At 37.4% G+C, this 24,032-nt stretch overlaps 1 protein-coding gene across 12 annotated transcripts in view; it reads left to right on the forward strand.

Annotated features, from left to right (window-relative positions):
- Positions 1-24,032, forward strand: part of NCOA1 (nuclear receptor coactivator 1) — a 279,928-nt gene that overhangs the window by 214,546 nt on the left and 41,350 nt on the right. For all 12 annotated transcript variants that reach the window (XR_010323560.1, XM_064295108.1, XM_064295105.1 and 9 more), the window contains 4 exons: positions 5,101-5,248; positions 6,568-7,888; positions 12,241-12,421; positions 23,605-23,722. Coding sequence is in view for 11 of the 12 variants with exons in the window: in XM_064295108.1 (XP_064151178.1) it covers positions 5,101-5,248; positions 6,568-7,888; positions 12,241-12,421; positions 23,605-23,722 (1,768 nt within the window). In the remaining variant the exon portion in view is untranslated. The remainder of the gene's footprint in view (positions 1-5,100; positions 5,249-6,567; positions 7,889-12,240; positions 12,422-23,604; positions 23,723-24,032) is intronic.

The following is a 24,032-nucleotide window of genomic DNA, read 5'->3' on the forward strand; positions in this document are numbered from 1 at the left end:
TCATTCTCCCACTTTTGGGGATTTGTAAGACATATTAGGTGTATAATTTCCTGGAAAGTTCTACATTAAAGAAACCTGTTTAACTTTGTTACCCCGATTTATTTTTCCACGGAATACTTTTTCCTGTAGCACATCTGTCAGCAGTTAGGGAGAGTAACAGTCATGGGAAATGTTGAGCTAAATAGCCTAAAAAAGTTTTATGAAAGTTCTGTTCAGCTATTAACATTGAAATAATGGATCTTCATTTCTTATCTTTGAGAGATGTCCATGATGTTATATTTTAAAAGTAGGCTAAGAAAGCACAGTATATATAGCATGAGCTCACTCTTGTATATCTATTTATCCAGCTAGGTTAACAAAATGTTAACAGTGGTTATCTCTGAGTGATGGGATTACAAGTAATTTTATCCTTATTTGTTCTTTGTTCATTTCTGTAGTATCTTAACTTTCACAGTGTGTACTATTTTTATAATCACAAAATAAAGCTGTTTTCCTTTCTTTAAATATATAACAAGATAGAGTTGTAAGCGGTTTGTAGTCAAAAAGTTTAGAAGCATTGCTATGAAACGTAAGTACCCATATGTAATAATTAACCAGAATGTTCTTTGAGACTTGTGTAATGTGGCTAAATTCCATGGTCCACATAACAGAATTGACTGAAAACCTTTTTGTGTCAAACCTTGCAGAAAATATTTAAAATAGGAGTTTACTTTCCTCTTTTCAAAATTTTGTTATACTGCATGGTGTTTACCCATTGGTGACTGAAAATCTTTAGAGTATCTAGGGATCATGTTTTGTTTTTTGTTTATTTTAATACCAGTTTCAGTTTTTTTTTTTTTAATTCTTGCTGCATATACAGGTTTCCCCCACTATCTGAAAGTAGAACATTCCTTTGACATTTTCGTAAGCCAAAATGGCGTAAAGAGACGAAACAATTACTGTTATTTATATGGGAAAATTTTATGAGCGTTCCCAGACCCAAAAAATAACCTACCAAATCACCAAATAACACATAAAACCTGATATAACACTAACACTAGCACAGCAAAAGCAGGAACGATAGGATAAATACACAGCCTATAGAAAGTAGAAATAACGTCTGTGCAGCGTGGTTTCGCTTACCAGAATCAGGAAGACAGTGAGCACACTGGAATGCTGAGAGGTGGTGGGAGAGATGATGGATGGTAGCCCAGGTAGCCTAGCTGTCAATGGCACGCGGGGCTGGGTTTAAGGGCCACTCTGCTGCTCAGCTGCGCGCTGCCTTTTTAATGGCTCGCTGCAAAACAAACGCTGAAGGCTGTTTCCACTTCTTCATAAAAGCGAACATCCTTTTCAGATTTCCTTGAGTTAACGAAAACGGGTACTAATGTAGGTCTTCCGTAAAAGCAGAGTAGCATGAAGGGAACTTTCGGAAAGTGGGGGATAGAGAAATACCAAAAAGAAAAGGAAACCTCTACCAGTATTGACACACAGGGCCCCAGCACACGTTTTATACCTGCCCATTTAGTAGACATCAGTAAGGTTTGCTTGTTTGAAGTTATCTCACCACCTCGTTGGGGGGAAAAAAAAAAATTTTTTTTTTTTACATTAGGAGAGACCAAAAATCCAAATAGCTCTGCTTCTACAGCTGCTGTGACCAGAGAGAACTTAATGTTTCCTTTGCTTTCTAGCTCTGTGGAAGTCCATTCTGGGAAAAACGGGAGAACAGTTGTCATATTACAGGTTTTTTGGAGAGCTTCCAGGGTTCCAGTAATACTCCTTCAGTAATACCCTGCCCCCATATATTCTAAGCATTTTAGGTAATGAACACAGTTATGCCTCGCAAAACTAGATTAGAAAACAAGGGCAGGACCTGTGATCAAGATGGTATTCCAGATAGTTTGGTCCAGGCCTAAACCTTGAAACTCACTTCTGGGGAAAATTTAGTGTGCAGAGCAAATGCTTATTGACCCATCTGTGTAAGGAACTGTGGCTGCCTTCCTCAGGTCTGAATTCAGAGTATCAGTGATGTACAAGGTTGAAGCTATTGGTGTAAGTGGTGCCTGGGGATTGGCTGAATATGTGTGACTCAGGACATATATACTTTGAAAGCTGTTTGTCGTTTGTCTTTTGGGGTTTTTGTGTGTGTGTGTGTGTGTGTGTGTGTGTATGTTTATTCAGAAACCATTCATTTAGCATCTGCTATGTACTCCATGTTTTTTTTTTTTTTTATGTACTCCATGTTAGGTATTATCTCACGGCAGTACTGGCTCCATTTTAGTGATGAGTAAACTGAAATTCCGGAAGGTTAATCTGCATTAATAAGTCCCTAAAACTTGTAAATGTCAGAGTTCAAGCCTCAGTCTGACTCCTAGGCTGTTATTCTTTTCATTGATCTATACTGCCTTCCATTTACCTCTTCATCTGAACAGTTAAACGCCAGATAATTTTAGTTAACTGTGGAGTCTTATCGTTCTAATTAATTGAAGTTTTACACTGTTTGATAAAAGCCTTTTTCTAATCTCAGAGAATGGCTGTGCAAATTATAATGTGCTAATAAGTCTTATTCCACATATAGTCACCCAAAATAAATAATCTAACTTCAAAACTTAAGGTGTGATAACCTGCTTGTATTAAATGAATAGGAGTTCCCCAATTTGGGACTTTTTTTTAACTAATTCCAATATATTCCTACAAGTTTAGGCAGCATAATTTCCAAAGGATTATCAGTATTGCTGTAATCCTCATGAAATATCTTAATGTCCCCAAGTTAGCCTGAGTTTCTAGTTATTTCTCTCTGTAGGGGTTGTTAGTAAATAAGAAATTTCTCTCCATTAATGTCCATTTTTATATGTAATATAAATACTGAGAACGTAACTAAGATTTTAAATCTGTCCTTTAAAGAAAAGGTATGGAAGTTGATCACATATCAATATTAACCTATTTAAATGAGATTCAGGTTGAAGATCAATCATCAAGTTCTTACTAAGTGGTTTTATATGCAAAGCATTGTGCAGAAGTCAACGGAGAATGCAAAACAAGAATGGGACACAGTATTAGCCTTTAAGGTTTTTCTAGCTGAAAAAGAAAAGTATGTAAAAATGTATTTTCCCATTTGAAGGGATATAATAGAATCATTTAGGAAGTAATGGGAGATACGGTTGGAAATGCAAGTTGAAAGTAGATCGTATAGGGGTGTGCTGTCCAATATGATAGTCACTAGCAACGTGGGGCTGTTGAATACTTGAACTGTGGCTAGTGTGATTGAGGAACTGAGTTTAAATTTTATTTTAAGTAGCCACATATGAAATGGGTAGTGGTGATAGTTGTACAACATGGTGAATGCTATTAATTGAGTTGTATGCTTAAAAATGGTCTAAATGCCAAATGTTTTGTTATATAATTTTGCCACAATAAAATTCCTTTAAAAGTAGCCAGTATGGTTGGTGGCAACCATATTGGACAGTGCAGCTCTATGATGAAGAGATGGTGAGTGTCTTCCAGCAGAATCAGGAGATTGTGAAGAGCAATAAACAGTAGTGAGGAAATGGATAAAATGGTAAAAGCAAAAAACCAAAACCAAACCTGCTGCTGTTGAGTTGATTTTGACTCAAAGAAAAGTAGCGTGAAATACATTGTCTGTCTTGTCTGACCCTTTATGTATCTGTAGCTCTGTGATCCCAGGTTAATTATTTATTTTAAAATGCCATATTTTCATTGTAGTTATATTTTCTAAAATATATTAATTGTTGAGATTGTTGATAGTTTTCAGGTTTTGCTATAGCAAACACTTAGATCCTTTCCACAAAATTACCAGTTTCCATTAAAGAGTCTTTTTCATCATTTACTGTTTAATTAGATACTAAATTTCCCTATGTGTTATATTTGGTAAGTGTGCCAGTGATTGAGCTGAAGTTGCTAGATGGGTAAGGAATGGGGTTGGGCAGGTGTAAGTCTTAATCCTTTCAATTAAGTTTATATCCTGGTTTTGTCACTTAGGCAGATTTATGTATGCTATAGATTTACAATACACTATGTCCTCTTATAGTTTAATTATGTACCTAAGACAGTAAAATAGAACATGTCTTCTCTTTATGTCCACTAATATGTAGCTTCAAAATGATTTATTAATCAGCAACTTAAAGTATCTTTTATGTTTTTTAAAATATAATTGAAGCCCTTTGTGAAAATGTCTTTGAAAAAATAGAACTTACATTTATTATAGGCTCAATTCGAGTAATCATTTTTCGTAGTAATATTCATGTTTCAGTGGATATAATTTTAACCTTGTTATAACTGAATCTACCAATTAAATCTTTCTTAAAATAGAATTCTATTGTATTACTAAAACATCAGTAATATTTTATTACTTAGTAGTCTGATACAGCGTTTATGTATTTAATAAACACTCTAAATGGTTAGAATTTTGTCGGTTTAAGACCAAAGTAAATTATGTTGTTTATACGGTGAATTGACTGCCCTACCCTGGTTTTTGTTCTTTATATTAGTAATCATTGGCTTTATCTTAATTTGCTGATTAACTTAAAAAATTCAAACATCGAAAGTGATACATGTAGATGAATCTAATAATTTGTCAAATGGGGACCTTAGTGATTCATACTCCTGAGTTAAATATTAAATTTGGATTTTAGCTAAGATACTCTTTAAACTATTCAGAACTTTTTATAAAACTGTTTCTAAAATAGCCAACAAAAGGGAAAAAAAAAAACATGCTAGAGATAACAGTGAAAGAGGGGAGGAGAGTACTTCCTGGTATTTTTTAGTGGATATTTAATAAATTTGAAGAGCTGCCCCATTACAGAGAGAGATTAAGGTTAATGTTTTCCCTGCTTGGGGTTTCTTCATAATCATAGCTTATGTGAGGAGGCACCCATTCAAGTAGGACTAAATTAAAATCTGTCATCAAGTGGTATATTTCAACTGGAATCATTTTTTCCCCCTCAGTTGTCAGCTTTGTCTGAACTGTTTCTTATTTTCAGTCTGAGCAGTTGGGAGGGCATTTAGAATGAGGTTCTAGGTAGAAATAAGGCCTGGTAACTCTCCTTTGCCCGAAGTACAAGTGTCAGAATTTTAACTAGGTTTCTTTTTTGTTTGAAACAGTGATGACTCGTGGCACTGCCTCCAGCCCATCCTATAGATTCATATTGAATGATGGGACAATGCTTAGCGCCCACACCAAGTGTAAACTTTGCTATCCTCAGACTCCAGACATGCAGCCTTTCATCATGGGAATTCATATCATCGACAGGTACTACTTATTTGGAGAGCTTCAGATGAAGTAAATCACTTCACATATCTCTTCTTAGGAAACAGTTTTTATACTCTTGATGGCTAAAAACAAAAATTCTACAGTAGGCATAAAACTATTGTGATGAATATATAATCAGCATGTCTATATTGGGTTTTATAGTTTTGTTGCCTTACCGTAGCTTCAAAGTTCGCAAAGGGAGACAGGAAAGGTGAGGCTGAAAGTATGTGTTGAAGGGGGTAAAACCAAAAAAGGTGGCTAAAAATCCACAACTTTCCATCTATGAACTTACGGTCTTATAACAGAGTTCAGAGTTTGTTAACATTATCATGACTTTGATTTTAAGAGATGCTTTATTTTCCTAAAAGCAAATTCGATGACTCCTGATTTCAAGTTGACAAGTTTCTGCACAGAAACTACAAATCATTAAACTGTCAGCTTGAGGTTTTTTTAACATCATGGCCTCTATTTTCTAAATATTTCTAAGTATGTTTTACACTGGTATACATGGCAAATCCGTGGAACTAGTCTTCTATTAAGTTTTCAAATCCTGCGTTTAAAACTTTAAAATTTAGCATGAAACAAAAGCTGAGATACTTTCCCTCAGTTCATCTTTTTCTCATCGGATGTATTTGCTTACTGGACCATGGTAATACCAGTCACAAATCTGTTGTCATAGCTATGAATTTGAGTAAAGAACTCAGTGAAAACCTGAATTCGGTATTCTGTTTTCTTTTTTCTTTCTCCCGTTAGTTTAATTTTTTTTTCGTATTGTGATTTCTCTTTCAAAACACTGCTATGTCTGCATATCACACTTTTTAATTTTCACATCAATGACACAGTATTTTCCTTACCCAGTCTTCCTCTTTGGAGTTGAAATACTTAAAAGCTGTAACAAGGGAGTCGTGAGAAAGGGCTTTGTAAACAAATGTGTGGGATGTTTCTCTTTCAACCAAAACTGCTACTGTAATGCTAATTGTTTGTATGAAATTTAGGAAAGGTTAAAAGTACATATGTATTGGATATTGGATTTCTTTCCAAGGTTAAGAAAGATTTCTTTCCCACGTCACTAAAATCGTTACCATATTTGAGGGACCATAAGCACTATTTTCTATTAAGTGAGAGCTACTACTTCATACTACTTCATTGCAGCACTCAACAGTCCACCGTTTTTCCTTAACTAAAAGTGATACAGAAGTTCTTTATTTGATAGTTTACAGCATTAATGAGGTTAATGGTCTTGTTTTATAATATGCATCATAAAAAAAAGGTTTTAATGGAAACAAATGAGGTTTGACTAATGTCTTTTTTCCCTTTAGGGAACACAGTGGGCTTTCTCCTCAAGATGACAGTAATTCTGGAATGTCAATTCCCCGAGTAAACCCCACGGTCAATCCCAGTATCTCTCCAGCTCACAGTGTGGCCCGTTCATCCACGTTGCCACCATCCAACAGCAACATGGCACCCACCAGAGTAAACCGCCAACAGAGCTCAGACCTTCATAGCAGCAGTCATAGTAATTCTAGCAACAGTCAAGGGAGTTTTGGATGCCCACCTGGAAATCAGATTGCAACCAGTGTTGCCTTAAACCAGGGACAGGCTGGTTCTCAGAGCAGTAATCCCTCTTTAAACCTCAATAATTCTTCTATGGAAGGTACGGGAATAACCCTAGCACAGTTCATGTCTCCAAGGAGACAAGTTAGTTCTGGATTGGCAGCAAGGCCCAGGATGCCAAACAATTCGTTTTCTCCTAATATTCCGACATTGAGCTCCCCTGTTGGCATGACAAATAGCGCCTGTAATAATAGTAACCGATCTTACTCAAACATCCCAGTAACGTCTTTACAGGGTATGAACGAAGGACCCAATAACTCCGTCGGCTTCTCCGCCAGTTCTCCAGTCCTCAGGCAGATGAGCTCACAGAATTCACCTAGCAGATTAAATATACAGCCACCAAAAGCTGAGTCCAAAGACAACAAAGAGATTACATCCATTTTAAATGAAATGATTCAGTCTGACAACAGCTCTAGTGATGGCAAACCTCTGGATTCAGGGCTTCTGCATAACAATGATAGACTCTCAGATGGGGACAATAAATACTCTCAAACCAGTCACAAACTAGTGCAGCTTTTGACAACAACTGCAGAGCAGCAATTACGGCATGCTGATATAGACACTAGTTGTAAAGATGTACTGTCTTGCACGGGCACTTCCAACTCTGCCTCTGGTAACTCTTCTGGCGGTTCTTGCCCCTCCTCTCATAGCTCACTGACGGAACGGCACAAAATTCTGCACCGGCTCTTACAGGAAGGTAGCCCCTCAGATATCACCACTTTGTCTGTTGAGCCAGATAAAAAGGACAGTGCATCAACGTCTGTGTCAGTGACGGGACAGGTGCAAGGGAGCTCCACTATAAAACTAGAACTGGATGCTTCAAAGAAGAAAGAATCAAAAGACCATCAGCTCCTACGCTACCTTTTAGATAAAGATGAGAAAGATTTAAGATCAACTCCAAACCTGAGCCTCGATGATGTGAAGGTGAAAGTGGAAAAGAAAGAACAGATGGATCCTTGTAACACAAACCCAACCCCAATGACCAAACCTGCCCCTGAGGAAGTTAAACTGGAGTCCCAGAATCAGGTAGGTACTTTCTTGCTTCACAGAATGAATATTCCTAGTTATTTTTTTCTTTTTCATTTATTTTACTCCAACCATAGACCAAATTTGGCTCCAGGCTCTGTTTTGTCCTATCCATTGGGCATACACTAAGAGGTTTGTATCAATGGTTGAAAAAATCACAGGATGCCCTCAAAAGTTCTCTTTGGAGTTTTGGAGGGCCACAATATTAACACAACCCTCTCGACAACAGCAGGCAGCGGGGGCTAAGGAAGTAGATTTTTCTTTTCTTTCTATAAAATCAGAGTTCATGTCTTTGGATCTTTTAAAAAAATACCATTTTCCCTGACCTCCTTCACATACCCACACCTTTTGAATCCTCATCTCTTGGAATAGAACTCAGGAATTTGTATTTCAAAGGTGCTCCCCACTTTTAAGTCAATTGGCAAAATTATTATGAAAACATTCTGCATCCCACTTTGAAATGTGGCGTCTGAGGTCTTAAATGCTAACAAGCAGCCATCTAAGATGCATCAGTTGGTCTCAGCCCACCTGGATCAAAGGAGAATGAAGAACACCGAGGTCACACGATAACTGTGAGCCCAAGAGACAGAAAGGGCCACATGAACCAGAGACTTATATCATCCTGAGACCAGAAGAACTAGATGGTGCCCAGCCACAACTGATGACTGCCCTGACAGGGAGCACAACAGAGAACCCCTGAGGGAGCAGGAGATCAGTGGGATGCAGACCCCAAATTCTCATAAAAGACCAGACTTAATGGTCTGACTGAGACTAGAGGAATCCCGGCAGTCATGGTCCCCAAACCTTCTGTTGGCCCAGGACAGGAACCATTCCCGAAGACAACTCATCAGACATGGAACAGACTGGACAATGGGTAGGAGAGAGTGCTGATGGAGAGTGAGCTACTTGTATCAGGTGGACACTTGAGACTGTGTTGGCATCTCCTGTCTAGAGGGGAGATGGGAGGGTGGAGAGGGTTAGAAACTGGCAAAATTGTCACGAAAGGAGAGACTGGAAGGGCTGACTCATTAGGGGGAGAGCAAGTGGGAGTATGGAGTAAGGTGTATATAAGCTTATATGTGACAGACTGACTTGATTTGTAAACGGTCACTTAAAGCTCAATAAAAATTATTTTAAAAAAAGACAAAGATGCTCCCCAGAGAACTGATATGTAGCTACGCTGGGAATCTCTCATGTAAAAGAAGTGGAAGAGACATGTGGGGAGGACAAGGCTACCTAGCCTGGCTTGCTTTTTATTTCCTTTCAAGCATTTTTAAGGCTGTTTTCCTTCTCATCTGATTCTAACTACCCTCAACCCTCATCAGGCAATGGGGACTTGAGTATTTGGGGTAGTAGGATATATAACATGTCCTGAAACAGAAGTGAATAAAAATAAACCTTTCGGTAGTTGTTACGGATTAGAAACCTCTGTATGAGACTTGGATGGGGGTGTGGTGATAATTAACAAGCAACTTCATTTATTGAATAATTGCTGTGGATTTTGAAGGAGTCTAAGAAAAACAGAGAATATGGTCCCCTTCCCTCTAGGAGTTTACAGTTTATTTAGAGACAAAATATAGACATTCATGAAATAGCTGAGAATGCGTTTACAAAGACTCCATTGTGAAACAAGATTCACACTTTGTATGCACAGGTCCTTCAGTTTCTTGAACCAGCTTAATTTTCTGCCTTCATCTCAAAACTCTCTCTCTTCCCTTAGTCATACTGTATTCTAGGAACATGGAAGTTCTTGCCATTCCTGAAATAAGCCATGTCTCTTCTCAGCATCTTCTGCCTTACTCTCCTTTCTGTGCCTGCCAAACTTCTACTCATCCTTCACAAACCAATTCAAACGTCATCTCTGTAAAGCCTTCCCCAGGAGCCCTAGTTAGATGTTTTCTTTCATCTCTGCTCTCATAGTACTTTGTATCATCTCTATTTACCATCTGTAATTATACTGTTTTATTTACATGTGTGCTCTTAGAGGGTAAGGATGTGTCCCACGTTTCTTGGTACAACTACTAATATTGTTCATTTTAGAGCTGAAAAACAGCTTTAAATAATAACTGTATTAAAACCCCGACTCATGAAAATTAACTTCAAAAGCAACAGCTTTATAAAACAATGCCATTGTGAACATCCTAGTGCATTTATTTTGGTTCACATGTACACTCATTTCTGTGGGTTCATCCCTAAGAGTGGAATTACAGGATCTTAAGAGCATGTGGCATAATGGTTAAGAGCAACGGCCGCTGACCAAAAAGTCTGCAGTTCGAATCCACCAGGCACTCCTTGGAAACTCTACAAGGCATTTCTACTATGTCCCGTAGGATGGCTATGAGTCAGAATCGACGTTGACGGCAGTGGGTTTGGGTTTTTTTTTTTTTTTTTGAAAATACGTGTGTGTTCACCCATAGTAGTAATGCCAGACAATTTTCCTTAGTATGAGAATTCTTTATAGCTGTTCCATGTCTTTGTCAAAACTCAGTATTGTCAGCCTTTTAAATTTTAGCCATTCTGGGGTGTATGTTAGCACCACTTTTTTTTATATCTGGGGTGTATGTAGTGATATCTTATAGTTTTAATTTACATTTTCTTCATAAATGTTTATTGATCATTTGGATATCCACTTTTGTGAATTGCCTATTCAGCTCTTGCCTGTTTTCTTATTGACTTTAAGAGTGCTTTACATATTTTGGATAAGAGTCCTTTATCAGTTACATTATTTGCAGATGTCTTCTCTGTGCTATAACTTGCCTTTCCATTCTCTTAATGGTGCTGTTTGATGAAGTGAAGTCCTTCATTTTAATGTAGCCCAATTTTTTGATCTTTTCCTTTGTGGTTTTTGAACACGTTTAACAAAAGACATGTGCAAGCATGTTCATGGTAGCTTTATTTGTATTAGCCCCAAACTAGAAACAATACAAAAATACACCACAGTAGAACAGTAAATATATTGTGATCTGGTCATACAATGGGATACTATTCAGTAGTGAAAATGAATGAACTACTGCTATATGCGACAATGTGTCCAAACCTCAGCAGCATCATGTTAAGGGAAAGAAGCCGGACATTTAAAGAATACATAAATATGATTCTATTTATGCAATTTAGAACCAGAAATTTTAGTTAAATTTCGTTAAATTGAAACCCAAACAGATGATATTACTGAATTGGAAATTATATATTGATGAATTATCTCCTAAAGTAGTTATAGTTGAAGAATATAGTAGAAATAAAGGCCATTTTTCTTCTAGCCGTAACCCTGACAGATGTAGGGACTTCCTGTCTTCTATAGATCTTCTTATATTATTAAATCCTTAAGTGAAAAGTAGCCTTTTTGAGATCTTTAAAGCTGATGTACTATTTATAAAAAAATCTCCCGGATGGGAGGATAGAGAGAGTTGGAGGCTGCCAAAGTTTTCACGAAAGGAGAGACCGGAAGGGCTGACTCATTAGGGGGAGAGCAAGTGGGAGTAAGGAGTAAGATGTATATTATCTTATATGTGACAGACTGACTTGATTTGTAAACGTTCACTTGAAGCTCAATAAAAGTTAAAAAAAAAAAAAAAAATAGCAAGAATATACTCCTCCTAATTCTGGTCCAGCTTCCCGATGGGATCAACCTGGCCTATCATCCTATATCAATCCTACTTGCTAATAGGCACACAGATACCTTTAATGTGTGCAATGGCTCTGACAGTTCTCAGCATACATTAGCTTACTGAACACTTGTAGGAGAAATGAATGACAGGTTTGGCAATGGCTGTGTTAAAATTTCACCTACAGAAAATAAGAAGAGTGAAGATTTATCCCTGTTGGTCATTTCCCCAGAGATGTCTGTGTGAATCAGCAAGGAATAAATGAATATCATGCTCAAAAAAAAAAAAAATTTCCCAAACTATTTTAAATTTTGAGGAAAAGGTTATGTCAGTGTAAATTTATTTTCCATTTCATCATAAAAGTAAGCCATTTAATAAAAATTTTAAAAATATGACAGGAAAAATCACCCATAATGCCATCATTCTAACAGTACTTTTGACTCTTCTTTCCAGTGCAGTCTTCTTCTTCCTTTGCATAAGTTTTACATCAAGATATGTTAGACAAATACTATGTATCTATTATCTTATATCCTGCAGTATATTAATATTATATGCATCCAAAGTGTTTTTTCCAATGGAATACGTAGATCGTGTCATTTCAAAGAGGTCCCAATTGTTCTAATTATTTCTTCTCTCTTCATTCTCTTGTCGTCATTCTTAATTCATGGAGTTTAAAGCAGGAATTTTTTTCTGCATTGTTTTAGATGAAAGTGTGGAGTATGTTTCCTCTAACTTGGTTTCCATTTTTAGTTCACAGCTGACCTTGATCAGTTTGATCAATTGCTGCCCACGCTGGAGAAGGCAGCACAGCTGCCAGGCTTATGTGAAGCAGACAGGATGGACGGTGCAGTCACCAGTGTCCCCATCAAATCAGAGATCCTGCCAACTTCTCTTCAGTCCACCACTGCCAGACCCACTACCAGACTGAATAGTATGTGTTGGTACAAACTCTATTTTAAATGTTTAATGATGACGTGGATTAGTACTTTGTCTCTTATCATTATTTCATAGACCTTTGTTTTATTGAGAATGAACTCTCTTTTCATTAACACCACTATAAATAATATATATACATAATGCATACAGATACATGCAGTATACATACATTTAGATATATGAATTTCACTCACTGTGTGTATTTGAAATTACAGTATAACACCTACCCTTTTGTAATTAATGTTAAGGTGAACAGTTGATGTTAAGGTGAACAATTGTGTGTTCTTACCAAAACATCCCATAGCAAGACTTTTAGAAATATAATGCTGGGTCAGATCATATTTCCCAAAGTGTATTCCTTAAACATTAACTGCTTTGTGTTGCAAAAAAGAGAAGATTCTGTAGTAAAATACACTGGGCAAGTGCTCAATGGCCCATACATTCCCCTATTGTTGAAGTTTCAATAGGCTTATAAAGATGAGTAATAAAAGTTTTGAGATGTCCTGTGTTAAAGAAGCCAGTTTAGATTTCTTTAACCCAGCAATTCCCACACTTATTCGACTAAATTTTCTTTTCTCAAGAAATACATGGTACCCCACAGAATGAGTTTTCCATGGAGCGCTGTTTAGGAGACACAGTTTTAAAATAGGTCCTCATTGTGCTAACCCGGTATAGTGTTCTCCTAATTAAGAGACACTTTAATAGTGTAGGAAGCCCTGGTGGTATAGTGGTTAAGTGCTATGGCTGCTAACCAAAGGGTCGGCAGTTCAAATCCACCATGTGCTCCTTGGAAACTCTTTGGGGGCAGTTCTACTCTGTCCTTGTTGTTGTTGTTAGGTGCCGTCGAGTCGGTTCCAACTCATAGCAACCCTATGCACAACAGAGCGAAACACGGCCCGGTCCTGCACCATCCTCACAATTGTTTTTATGCTTGAGCTGATTGTTGTAGCCGCTGTGTCAATCCACCTCGTTGAGGGTCTTCCTCTTTTCCGCTCACCCTGTACTCTGCCAAGCATGATGTCCTTCTCCAGGGACTGATCCCTCCTGACAACATGTCCAAAGTATGTAAGATACAGTCTCACCATCCTTGCCTCTAAGGAGCATTCTGGCCACACTTCTTCCAAGACAGATTTGTTCGTTCTTTTGGCAGTCCATGATATATTCAATATTCTTCGCCAACACCACAATTCAAAGCCGTCAACTCTTCTTCGGTCTTGCTTATTCATTGTCCAGCTTTCACATGCATATGATGCGATTGAAAATACTATGGCTTGGGTCAGGCCCACCTTAGTCTTCAAGATGACATCTTTGCTCTTCAACACTTTAAAGAGGTCCTTTGCAGCAGATTTACCCAACGCAACGCGTCTTTTGATTTCTTGACTCCTGCTTCCATGGCTGTTGATTGTGGATTCAAGTAAAATGAAATCCTTGACAACTTCAATCTTTTCTCCGTTTATCATGATGTTGCTCATTGGTCCAGTTGTGAGGATTTTTGTTTTCTTCATGTTGAGGTCTAATCCATACTGAAGGCTGTGGTCTTTGATCTTCATTAGTAAGTGCTTCAAGTCCTCTTCTCTTTCAGCAAGCAAGGTTGTGTCACCTGCATAATGCAGGTTGTTAGTGAGTCTTCCTCCAATCCTGATGCCCCATTCTTCTTCATATAGTCCAGCTTCTCGGATTATTTGTTCAGCATACAGATTAAATAGGTATGGTGAAAGAATACAACCCTGACGCACACCTTTCCAGACTTTAAACCACCCAGTATCCCCTTGTTCTGTCTGAACAACTGCCTCTTCATCTATGTAAAGGTTCCTCATGAGCACAATTAAGTGTTCTGGAATTCCCGTTCTTGGCAGTGTTATCCTTAGTTTGTTATGATCCACACAGTCGAATGCCTTTGCATAATCAATAAAACACAGGTAAACATCCTTCTGGTATTCTCTGCTTTCAGCCAGGATCCATCTGACATCAGCAATGATATTCCTGGTTCCACGTCCTCTTCTGAAACCGGCCTGAATTTCTGGCAGTTCCCTGTCGATGTATTGCTGCAGCCGTTTTTGAATGATCTTCAGCAGAGTTTTGCTTGCGTGTGATATTTTTTTTTTTATAATTTTTATTGAGCTTTAAGTGACCATTTACAAATCAAGTCAGTCTGTCACACATAAGCTTATATACACCTTACTCTATACTCCCACTTACTCTACCCCTAATGAGTCAGCCCTTCCAGTCTATCCTTTCGTGATAATTTTGCCAGTTTCTAACCCTCTCTACCCTCCCATCTCCCCTCCAGACAGGAGTTGCCAACACAGTCTCAAGTGTCCCTCATGCTTGCATGTGATATTAATGATATTCTATAATTTCCACATTTGATTGGATCACCTTTCTTGGGAATAGGCATAAATATGGATCTCTTCCAATCAGTTGGCCAGGAAGCTGTCTTCCATATTTCTTGGCATAGACGGGTGAGCACCTCCAGTGCTGCATCTGTTTGTTGAAACATCTCAATTGATATTCTATCAATTCCTGGAGCCTTGTTTTTCACTGGTGCCTTTGGAGCAGCTTGGATTTCTTCCTTCAGTACCATCAGTTCCTGATCATATGCCACCTCTTGAAATGGTTGAACATCGACTAATTCTTTTTGGTATAATGACTCAGTGTATTCCTTCCATCTTCTTTTGATGCTTCCTGCATCGTTTAATATTTTCCCCATGGAATCCTTCACTATTGCAACTCGAGGCTTGAATTTTCTCTTCAGTTCTTTCAGCTTGAGAAACGCCGAGCGTGTTCTTTCCTTTTGGTTTTCCATCTCCAGCTCTTTGCACATGTCATTATAATACTTTGTCTTTTCGAGAGGGCCTTTGAAATCTTCTGTTCAGTTCTTTTACTTCATCAGTTCTTCCTTTTGCTTTAGCTGCTCGAAGCTCAAGAGCAAGTTTCAGAGTCTCCTCTGACATCCATCTTGGCCTTTTCTTTCTTTCCTGTCTTTTCAGTGACCTCTTGCTTTCTTCCTGGATGACGTCCTTGATGTCATTCCACAACTCGTCTGGTCTTCTGTCACTAGTGTTCAATGCGTCAAATCTATTCTTGAGATGGTCTCTAAATTCAGGTGGGATATACTCAAGGTCATATTTTGGCTCTCGTGGACTGGCCCTGATTTTCTTCAGTTTCAGCTTGAACTTGCATATGAGCAATTGATGGTCTGTTCCACAGTCGGCCCCTGACCTTGTTCTGACTGATGATATTGAGCTTTTCCATCATCTCTTTCCACAGAGGTAGTCAGTCTGATTTCTGTGTGTTCTATCTGGTGAAGTCCATGTGTATAGTCGCCGTTGATGTTGGTGAAAGAAGGTATTTGCAATGAAGAAGTCGTTGGCCTTGCAAAATTCTATCATTCGATCTCTGGCATTGTTTCTATCACCAAGGCCATATTTTCCAACTACCAGTCCTTCTTCTTTGTTTCCAACTTTTGCATTCCAATCGCCAGTAATTATCAATGCATCTTGATTGCATGTTCGATCAATTTCAGACTGCAGCAGCGGATAAAAATCTTCTGTTGCTTCATCTTTGGCCCTAGTGGTTGGTGCATAAATTTGAATAATAGTTGTATTAACTGGTCTTCTTGTAGGTGTATGGATATTATCCTATCACTGTCAGCGTTGTACTTCAGGATAGATCTTGAAAGGTTCTTTTTGACAATGAATGCAACACCATTCCTCTTCAAGCTGTCATTCCCAGCATAGTAGACATTATGATTGTCCAATTCAAAATGGCCAATACCAGTCCATTTCAGCTCACTAATGCCTAGGATATCGATGTTTATGCGTTCCATTTCATTTTTGATGATTTCCAATTTTCCTAGATTCATACTTCATACATTCTAGGTCCTGATTATTAATGGATGTTTGCAGCTGTTTCTTCTCATTTTGAGTCATGCCACATCAGCAAATGAAGGTCCCGAAAGCTTTACTCCATCCACGTCATTAAGGTCGACTCTACTTTGAGGAGGCAGCTCTTCCCCAGTCATCTTTTGAGTGCCTTTCAACCTGGGGGACTCATCTTCCAGCACTATATCAGACAATGTTCTGCTGCTATTCATAAGGTTTTCACTGGCTAATGCTTTTCAGAAGTAGACTGCCGGGTCCTTCTTCCTAGTCTTTCTTAGTCTGGAAGCTCAGCTGAAGCCTGCCCTCCATGGGTGACCCTGCTGGTATCTGAATACCGGTGGCATAGCTTCCAGCATCACAGCAACACACAAGCCCCCACAGTATGACAAACTGACAGACGTGTGAGGGTACTCTGTCCTATAGGGTTGCTATGAGTCAGAATCGACTTGTCGGGACTGGGATTTTTTTTTTTTTTTAGTAGTGTAATTCATGAAGATAGAGCTGTCAAAAATTTTTTACCCATCAAATTTTGAAGTTGAAAAAAGCAATGGTGAAATTCCACCGTGTGACCTTGAATTAAAGGAAACTAACCAGCTCACTTTCAAAATTTGCCTGGGTTCTTGACCTATGTTCTGTCTCCCTTCTGAGGGGATCAGTTGTGAGACTTCTTTTTTTTTCAGTATTTCTACAGCTTTCAACTGCTATGATCCAATTCCTCGATGTTTACCAAGATTTCCAGGCAGCTGGAGAGAAGAATCTTAAGTCCTTAATGCCATTTTTGGCAGTGGCTTTTCAGCTGACCAGAGCACTGAATGAGGAGTCAGAGCTTAGGTTCAAGTCTCACATTCTCTGTTTATTAGCAATGTGACTTCAAGCAAGTAAATTTTCTGGGCCTTATTTTATCTACAACATAAGAATTAGATGAAAATGACATCAAAAGTTTTTTCTAGTTGAAACTGCTCAGTTCCCAACTCTGGGATATCAGACACAGATGGGGAAACAGTAAGGTATAGAGAGATAGGATAAAATGTAAGTCTGCATATTGATTGTTTTGATCCTGGGCCCCTTCCCCACTAGGTGTCGGAGACTGGAAGGGTTTTCTCAGGATACTGACTGATCAAAAACCACTTAACTCTGCCTCAAACTATTTTTACTCTGATGTTAAAATTGCTATACTGAAGTTCTTTTGATTAATGCTTGCCTAATCTTTTTCTGTCCTTTTATTTTTAGTCTTTCTATGCCTATATGTTTTATGATGTTCTTTTTTCTCATTTCAGTGGGTGAATTAATCCATTTACATTTATTTTGATTTTTGGATATGTTTAGCATCTTATCTCCAATTTTTCATTTATTATGTTTTTTTTTTGGTCCTGCTTTCTGTTGATTAACTTTTTTAATCTGTTTTTTACCTTCTAAACTTTTCATGTATTATAGTTATTTCATTATTATTTCTAAATCTCATAGTCTTTCAAAATAAGGCTTTTTTTTTTTTTTTTTTTAGTAAAGGGTGAAAGATGCTGAGAACTGCAGAGTTCAGAACAATTATGTCTACATACCCTTCTTGTGACTCATATATATGTGTGTGTGTGTGTGTGTGTGTGTGTGCTTTTAATCTGTATTTTATCTTCAAATTTCACAACCTTTCATAGTTGGTTTTATTAGCTACATCTTATCCCATGTCTTTCTCTTTAATACATTTGTTCTTTCACTAGAGAATATATGTAGATAATTGTATCAGAAAGAGTTAAGAGATGTTTGATTTTGTTTCCTCACATATCTGAAAATATATTTATTTTGCTGTCATACTTTAATGGTGCTGTGACAGGGTACAGAAATCTTGGTCCAAAATCATTTCCCTTCATAACTTTGAAAGATTTGCTTCATTATTTTTGCTTGTCCATTTTTTGTGAGTAGGAAAGATTATTTGGGAGAATCTGTGGGGTCAGTTTTCCAGATAAAAACTGAATCTTCAGCCACATCCATTTGGCTCTTCAGTCCATCTGTTGCCTTCTGTTAATCATTGCTATCATGTTTTAATTTCCAGAAATCATTTTGCTTTTTCATAGGTCTTATGAAAGAATTTTATGGATTTGATAGATTTTTTAATCTGTGTGGTGATATTTCTTATCATTACTCTAGTATTCATCCATTTTCTGTACTAACCTTTTTTCTTCGGAGTTACTTTCTTTGTTAAATTTGCTATCTCTCTTTCCTACTGTTGACTTTTCTTGAACGTTTGGTGAGATTTGACTCTCTGTCAGCCAGAAAGACCTGGAATAAACATGTTGGTAGCTAGTGTTTCCTTAGCTAAAGTGAGAAGCCCTTTTCCCCTGGCAGTGAATGTAGGTTCTGATTATAGAAGCCCTGTTTCTCAGTTGTTGTTATGAGGGAGTGAGGCTTGGTAGTGGGGAAATCCCTCAGGGCAGCCCTAGCACCCACTCTGGAGATTCCCTGGGCAGAACTCCCACTTTGGAGTTATGTACTCACCACTTTAATCCCATGGGTAGGTTCCAGAGTCAGCTGCACTCAGGGCGGGGGCCTAGTGGCAGCTGTTCAGTCATCCTTTAATTATCCCACAATCGCCCATAATCGCCCATGGCCTGTACCTTTACCCAGATCAGATGACCACTGAGCTTGGAGTTGTTCTGGTGTCCTCCTGGGAAAACTCCCCTTCCTGGAAAATATTCTCATTTGCCTGTTGAAAGTTCATTAATTTAGTTGAGGTGTCAAAACATCTATTTGTTTCCATCTGTATTTTATCTTTGAAATCCTGCATTTCCTAACCTGCTGCCATTGCTCTCCTTTTGCCTTACTTTCTGCTATAGATTTATTTTTCCCCTGTTATTTTTTCTGTTATTTCAGTGACATTTTGGAGATAGGAAAAAATATAGGTGATACATCTACCACAGTAAACCAGAAAATCTCCTTAGATCTATTTGCGTATGCAAAAACTAAGATCCAGAGAGTGAAAAGGAAAACACACAAGGAGACAAAAACACGTCCAAAGTTATCCAGTTAGTATGTGCAGGAAAAAAAAAAAAAAAATTTTTTTTTTCCATAATTTAAATCTCAGTATCCCTGGTTTCAAAACATGTTGTTTATGTGTACACAAACGTCATGTAGTGTGACCAAGTGATGTAAATAATTTTTTTTTTTTTTTTTACTACAAGAGCATATCAAGATGGTTTTGTTGTTAGGTGCAGTTGAGTTGGTTCTGACTTATAGCAACTCTCCGTACAACAGAACAAAGCAGTGCCCAGTCCTGCGCCATCTTCATAATCATTGCTATGTTTGAGTCCCTTGTTGCAGCCACTGCATCAATCCATCTTGTTGAGGTTCTTCCTCTTTTACACTGACCCTCTACCTTACCAAACATGATGTCCTCTGGGGACTGGTCCCTCCTAATAACATGTCCAAAGTATGTGAGATGAAGTCTTGCCTTCCTTGCTTCCAAGGAAGCACTCTGGCTGTACTTCTTCCAAGACAGATTTGTTCGTTCTTGCAGTCACGGCATATTTAATATTCTTTGCCAGCACCATAATTGAAAGACATCAGTTCTTCTTAGGTCTTCCTAATTCATTGCCCAGCTTTGGCATGCATATGAGGCAATTTAAAATACCAGGACTTAGGTACGCCTTAGTCCTTAAAGTGACACCTTTGCTCTTCAACAGTTTAAAGAAGTCTTTTGCAGCAGTTTTGCCCAGTGCAGTATGTCTTTTAATTCCTTGACCACTGCTTCCGTGGGCATTGATTGTGGATCCAAGTGACATGAGATCCTTGATAACCTCAGTATTTTCTCCATTTATCATGATGTTGCTTATTGGTCCAGTTGCGAGGACTTTTTTTTCTCTATGTTGAGGTGTAATCGATACTGAAGGCTTTTGTCTGAACTTCTTCAGTAAGTGCTTCAAGAACAGAACAAGGGGATACCGCATCATTTAAAATCAGAAAAGGTGTGCATCAGGGTTGTATTCTTTCACCATATGTATTGAATCTATATGCTGAGCAAATAATCCGAGAAGCTGGAGTGTATGAAATAGAACAAGGCATCAGAATTGGAGGAAGACTCATTAACAGCCTTTGATATGTAGATGATGCAACTTTACTTGCTTAAAGTGAAGAGGACATGAAGAAAAAAAAAATCCTCACATCTGGACCAATAAGCAACATTGTGATAAATGGGTGAAATATTGAAGTTGTCAAGGATCTCATTTCACCTGGATCCATAATCAACGCCCATGGAAGCAGTGGTTAAGAAATCATTGAGCAAAACTGCCTCTTGGTCAAAATCTCTGCTATATCTTTTCAAATTCCTATTCTTTGAGGGCAGGTTTGACTTTTGAAATTTTCCAAAATCGTTTGGAGCCAAGTTTGTTGATCCAAAAAGAATAGTACTGTCATTTTTTTTCCCCCCCAAAAACCAAAATAGGTGTAACTATGATTAGATTTATTTTCTTAAAGGACTTAACAGCCAGGTTAAGAGAGTTCTAGAAGAATTCTGAAATATTTGAGCATTGGCTACACCATTGGAGTAAGTTAAAGATCTCCTGAAGTGGTGGTTTTCGTGGTTTGTGAACATACACAATCTGGTATGATTATTTTTTTAATTTTATTAATTTGTAGTCATATTAAAGATACTGTATAGCTGAAAATAATGAGCTTCACATACAACATTGGCAGTATTTGAAAAGATCTCCATTTTAATTTCCCTGCCTTTGAGGTTTTTGAGGTTACATTTAGGTTGTGATTTTTCTGCTGAGGTTTGTTTTTGCTTTTAAGTAATATATTCACATTCTTCAACATTAAAAAAAAAAGATACGTAATGAAAAGTTTCCTTCCCAGTTCTGTACCTAGCCACCCACTTCCCCTTCGTCTCCCTAGATGCAATGTTATTTATTTCTTCTTTACCTTCAAAAAACACACACAGAAACATCTTTTTTTTTTAATACAGATAGTGTCATACACATTTACGGTTCTGTATCTTAATTTTTTTTTTTTTTTTTTTTGGCGTAATGTTCCTTTGCTCTCATTCCATATCAGTACACAAAGAGCTTTATTCTTTTTTTTTTTTAATAACTACATAGTGTTTCATTTTATAGTTGTGTCAAAATTTACTTAACCAGTTGCCTATTGGTAGGCATCTTTTGCTGTTAGAAAGCTGGAATGAATAATCTTATATAGAGATAATTTACCATATATGAGAGTATATTTGAAAAATACGTTTTGACTAGAATTGTTGGGTGAAAGGGTAAATATTGCCAAATGGCCCTTCTTAGAGATTATACCCATACACTCTAACCAGCATCCTTACCAACGCATGGAATTACTCACTTTGTTGTCTTTGGTAATCTGATGGTTGCTTTATTGTTTTAAGTTTCTCAGTGTAGTTTTAACCTGCATTTCTCTTATTGTGAATTAGATTATTTTTTCAGTGATTTTATGTGATCTGTTCATATTTTCTGACCACTTATCTATTTTATCTATTGAGTTATTGTTTTTTTCCTTACTGATTTATAGAAATTAGTTCTTTGTCTACATCATATTTTTAAAAATGAAGCCCTGTAGCTGCTGTGCACATTTACTGCTGAATGTAACACAAAACTGAACCAGAAACCTCCTTACCAACAGCTGGAGAAAATTAACTGTGCATATCAAAGCCAGTACAGACTGCTAGAGGATTCGAGTGTGCAACAGTCAGCCTCATGGTTAAGACAATGCTGTCTGCTTTGTGTGCACAAATTTTTTAATTATTTAATAATATGAGGCTCTTGTTGTCTCCATTGTGACTAGTGGGGCTGTACAGAACGGTTTCCTTTTAACTAGGTTTTAAATAGAGAAAGTATGATGTTAAGCTCTTTGCAAAGATGATAAAAAGTATGAATGGCTTGATCAGGGATCTCTAAGGGCTTGTTTTCTGCCCCCACTTCAGCTGCCTTTGTGACAGAGGGACTAGCAGGTGCATTAATTTCAAATGCTTTGTGGCTGTCTTGTGCTACTTGTATACGTACTTACTCGTGTTTGTGGTAGGGACACAGACAGGACCAAAAACAGTAGGTTTATTCCCTGAACAGAGAGAGATAATTTGTGTATTTCCTAAAAGATCCCAGCTAATTCTGGAAAACTTTATGGAAGACAGCTTCCAAAGGAAGTCCCAAAAAGTTGAAGTGACTTTTAGAATAAAAACTACTCTCTGCTAAGCATGCAGACAAAACTTTTAATTGAATCAAAGTTTGATTTGTTTAGCTTAGATCTACTTATTCTTCATCCATTACAAAGAGGAATTCTACCTAAATAAGTTTTCTCTTAAAACTCCAAAGCTTTTTTTAGTTTTATTTTAATGATCAGTTAACGTATGTTCATTTAGAAATGACAAATAAGCATACAAAAAGAAAATAAAAGGAATTTTTAATCTCATCCAAAATCAACCAAGGCTATATAGTCTATCACGGTTTTTTTTTGTATTAATGTGTATGAAATGGTTTGATAAAAATTAAATTGTTCTGAATATAGTATCTTGGAACAAGCTTTTAAAAAATTTAGCAGTACATTGTAACTATCTGCACCATAACTCATTAATCAGTCTCTACATTTCTGGTATTTAGGTTATTTCCAATTTTTTTCTAGTATAAATAGTACAGAGACAATCATAAAACTTTAAAAAAATACGCACAGAAGAACTTTCTAAAATGCATGTACTATTTTCTTAAATACAAACCATAATTCAAACCCTTTTTTAATTTGTCATCGTTTTAAGCATCGGTTATCATACACTTGTGTTCTAAGATTAATGACTGTAGAGCTTTGTCCCTTTACTAACTGGCTCCAGACTGTGATGTTCTTCTAGTTATTGTCCTGCCCTTTATAGAGCTTCTTTTATCTTTTGTTTTTCTCTCTTTTATCTCTCGTTTCATGGCAATGGCACTGTCCCTATTGTAGCATTTTCTCATGTGCTGTAGACTGAAAACGCAGTTACCAAAAACTTTTATGATTATCTTTAAAATAAATAGTTTCTGATAAAGTCCTGAGTTATTCTCCTATGGTAACATCGACCTTCGTGCAAATTTTTTAACATCAGATTTTCTTCAACTCAGAGACTTTTTCTCACCTTTTTGCTTATTTTTTATTATGTGGCCACATTCTAGACAATTTGTTTCTGAATAAGTGACCTTTGTATCATTGAGCTACTATTTTATAGGGAAATCTCAATCTGCCATGCAATATATTACTTCTGAGAAATTTTGTCCTCTTATCCCCCATCGTAATACTCACTTCTTGACTTTTCTTCTTTAATTAGGGTTGCCTGAGCTGGAATTGGAAGCAATTGATAACCAATTTGGGCAACAAGGAACAGGCGATCAGATGCCATGGGCAAATAATACAGTGGCAGCTGTAAATCAGAATAAACCAGAAGAGTAAGTAATATGTTTTATATTTTATGAGGTGTTAGATACCAGCTTTTGAAACAAAAAACTACTTTTCCCAAACTGGATTCCAGTCTACATTAGTATTTTGTGAGATGTTAATAGATGTAAATGTCTAGTGAAAAGGAAGGGTCGGGGGAGCTTGAACACTGAGTTCAACAGATTTATTTACGGCATGAGCACAAGACTAGTATGCATTGTAATCATCAAGAAATTGCTATATGACTGAAAGGGCTGACTCAATAGGGGAAGAGCAGGTGGGAGTACGGAGTAAGATGTATGTAAACTTATATGTGACAGA

The sequence above is a fragment of the Loxodonta africana genome, chromosome 12, assembly GCF_030014295.1.
Source record: "Loxodonta africana isolate mLoxAfr1 chromosome 12, mLoxAfr1.hap2, whole genome shotgun sequence".
Classification (NCBI taxonomy): domain Eukaryota; kingdom Metazoa; phylum Chordata; class Mammalia; order Proboscidea; family Elephantidae; genus Loxodonta; species Loxodonta africana.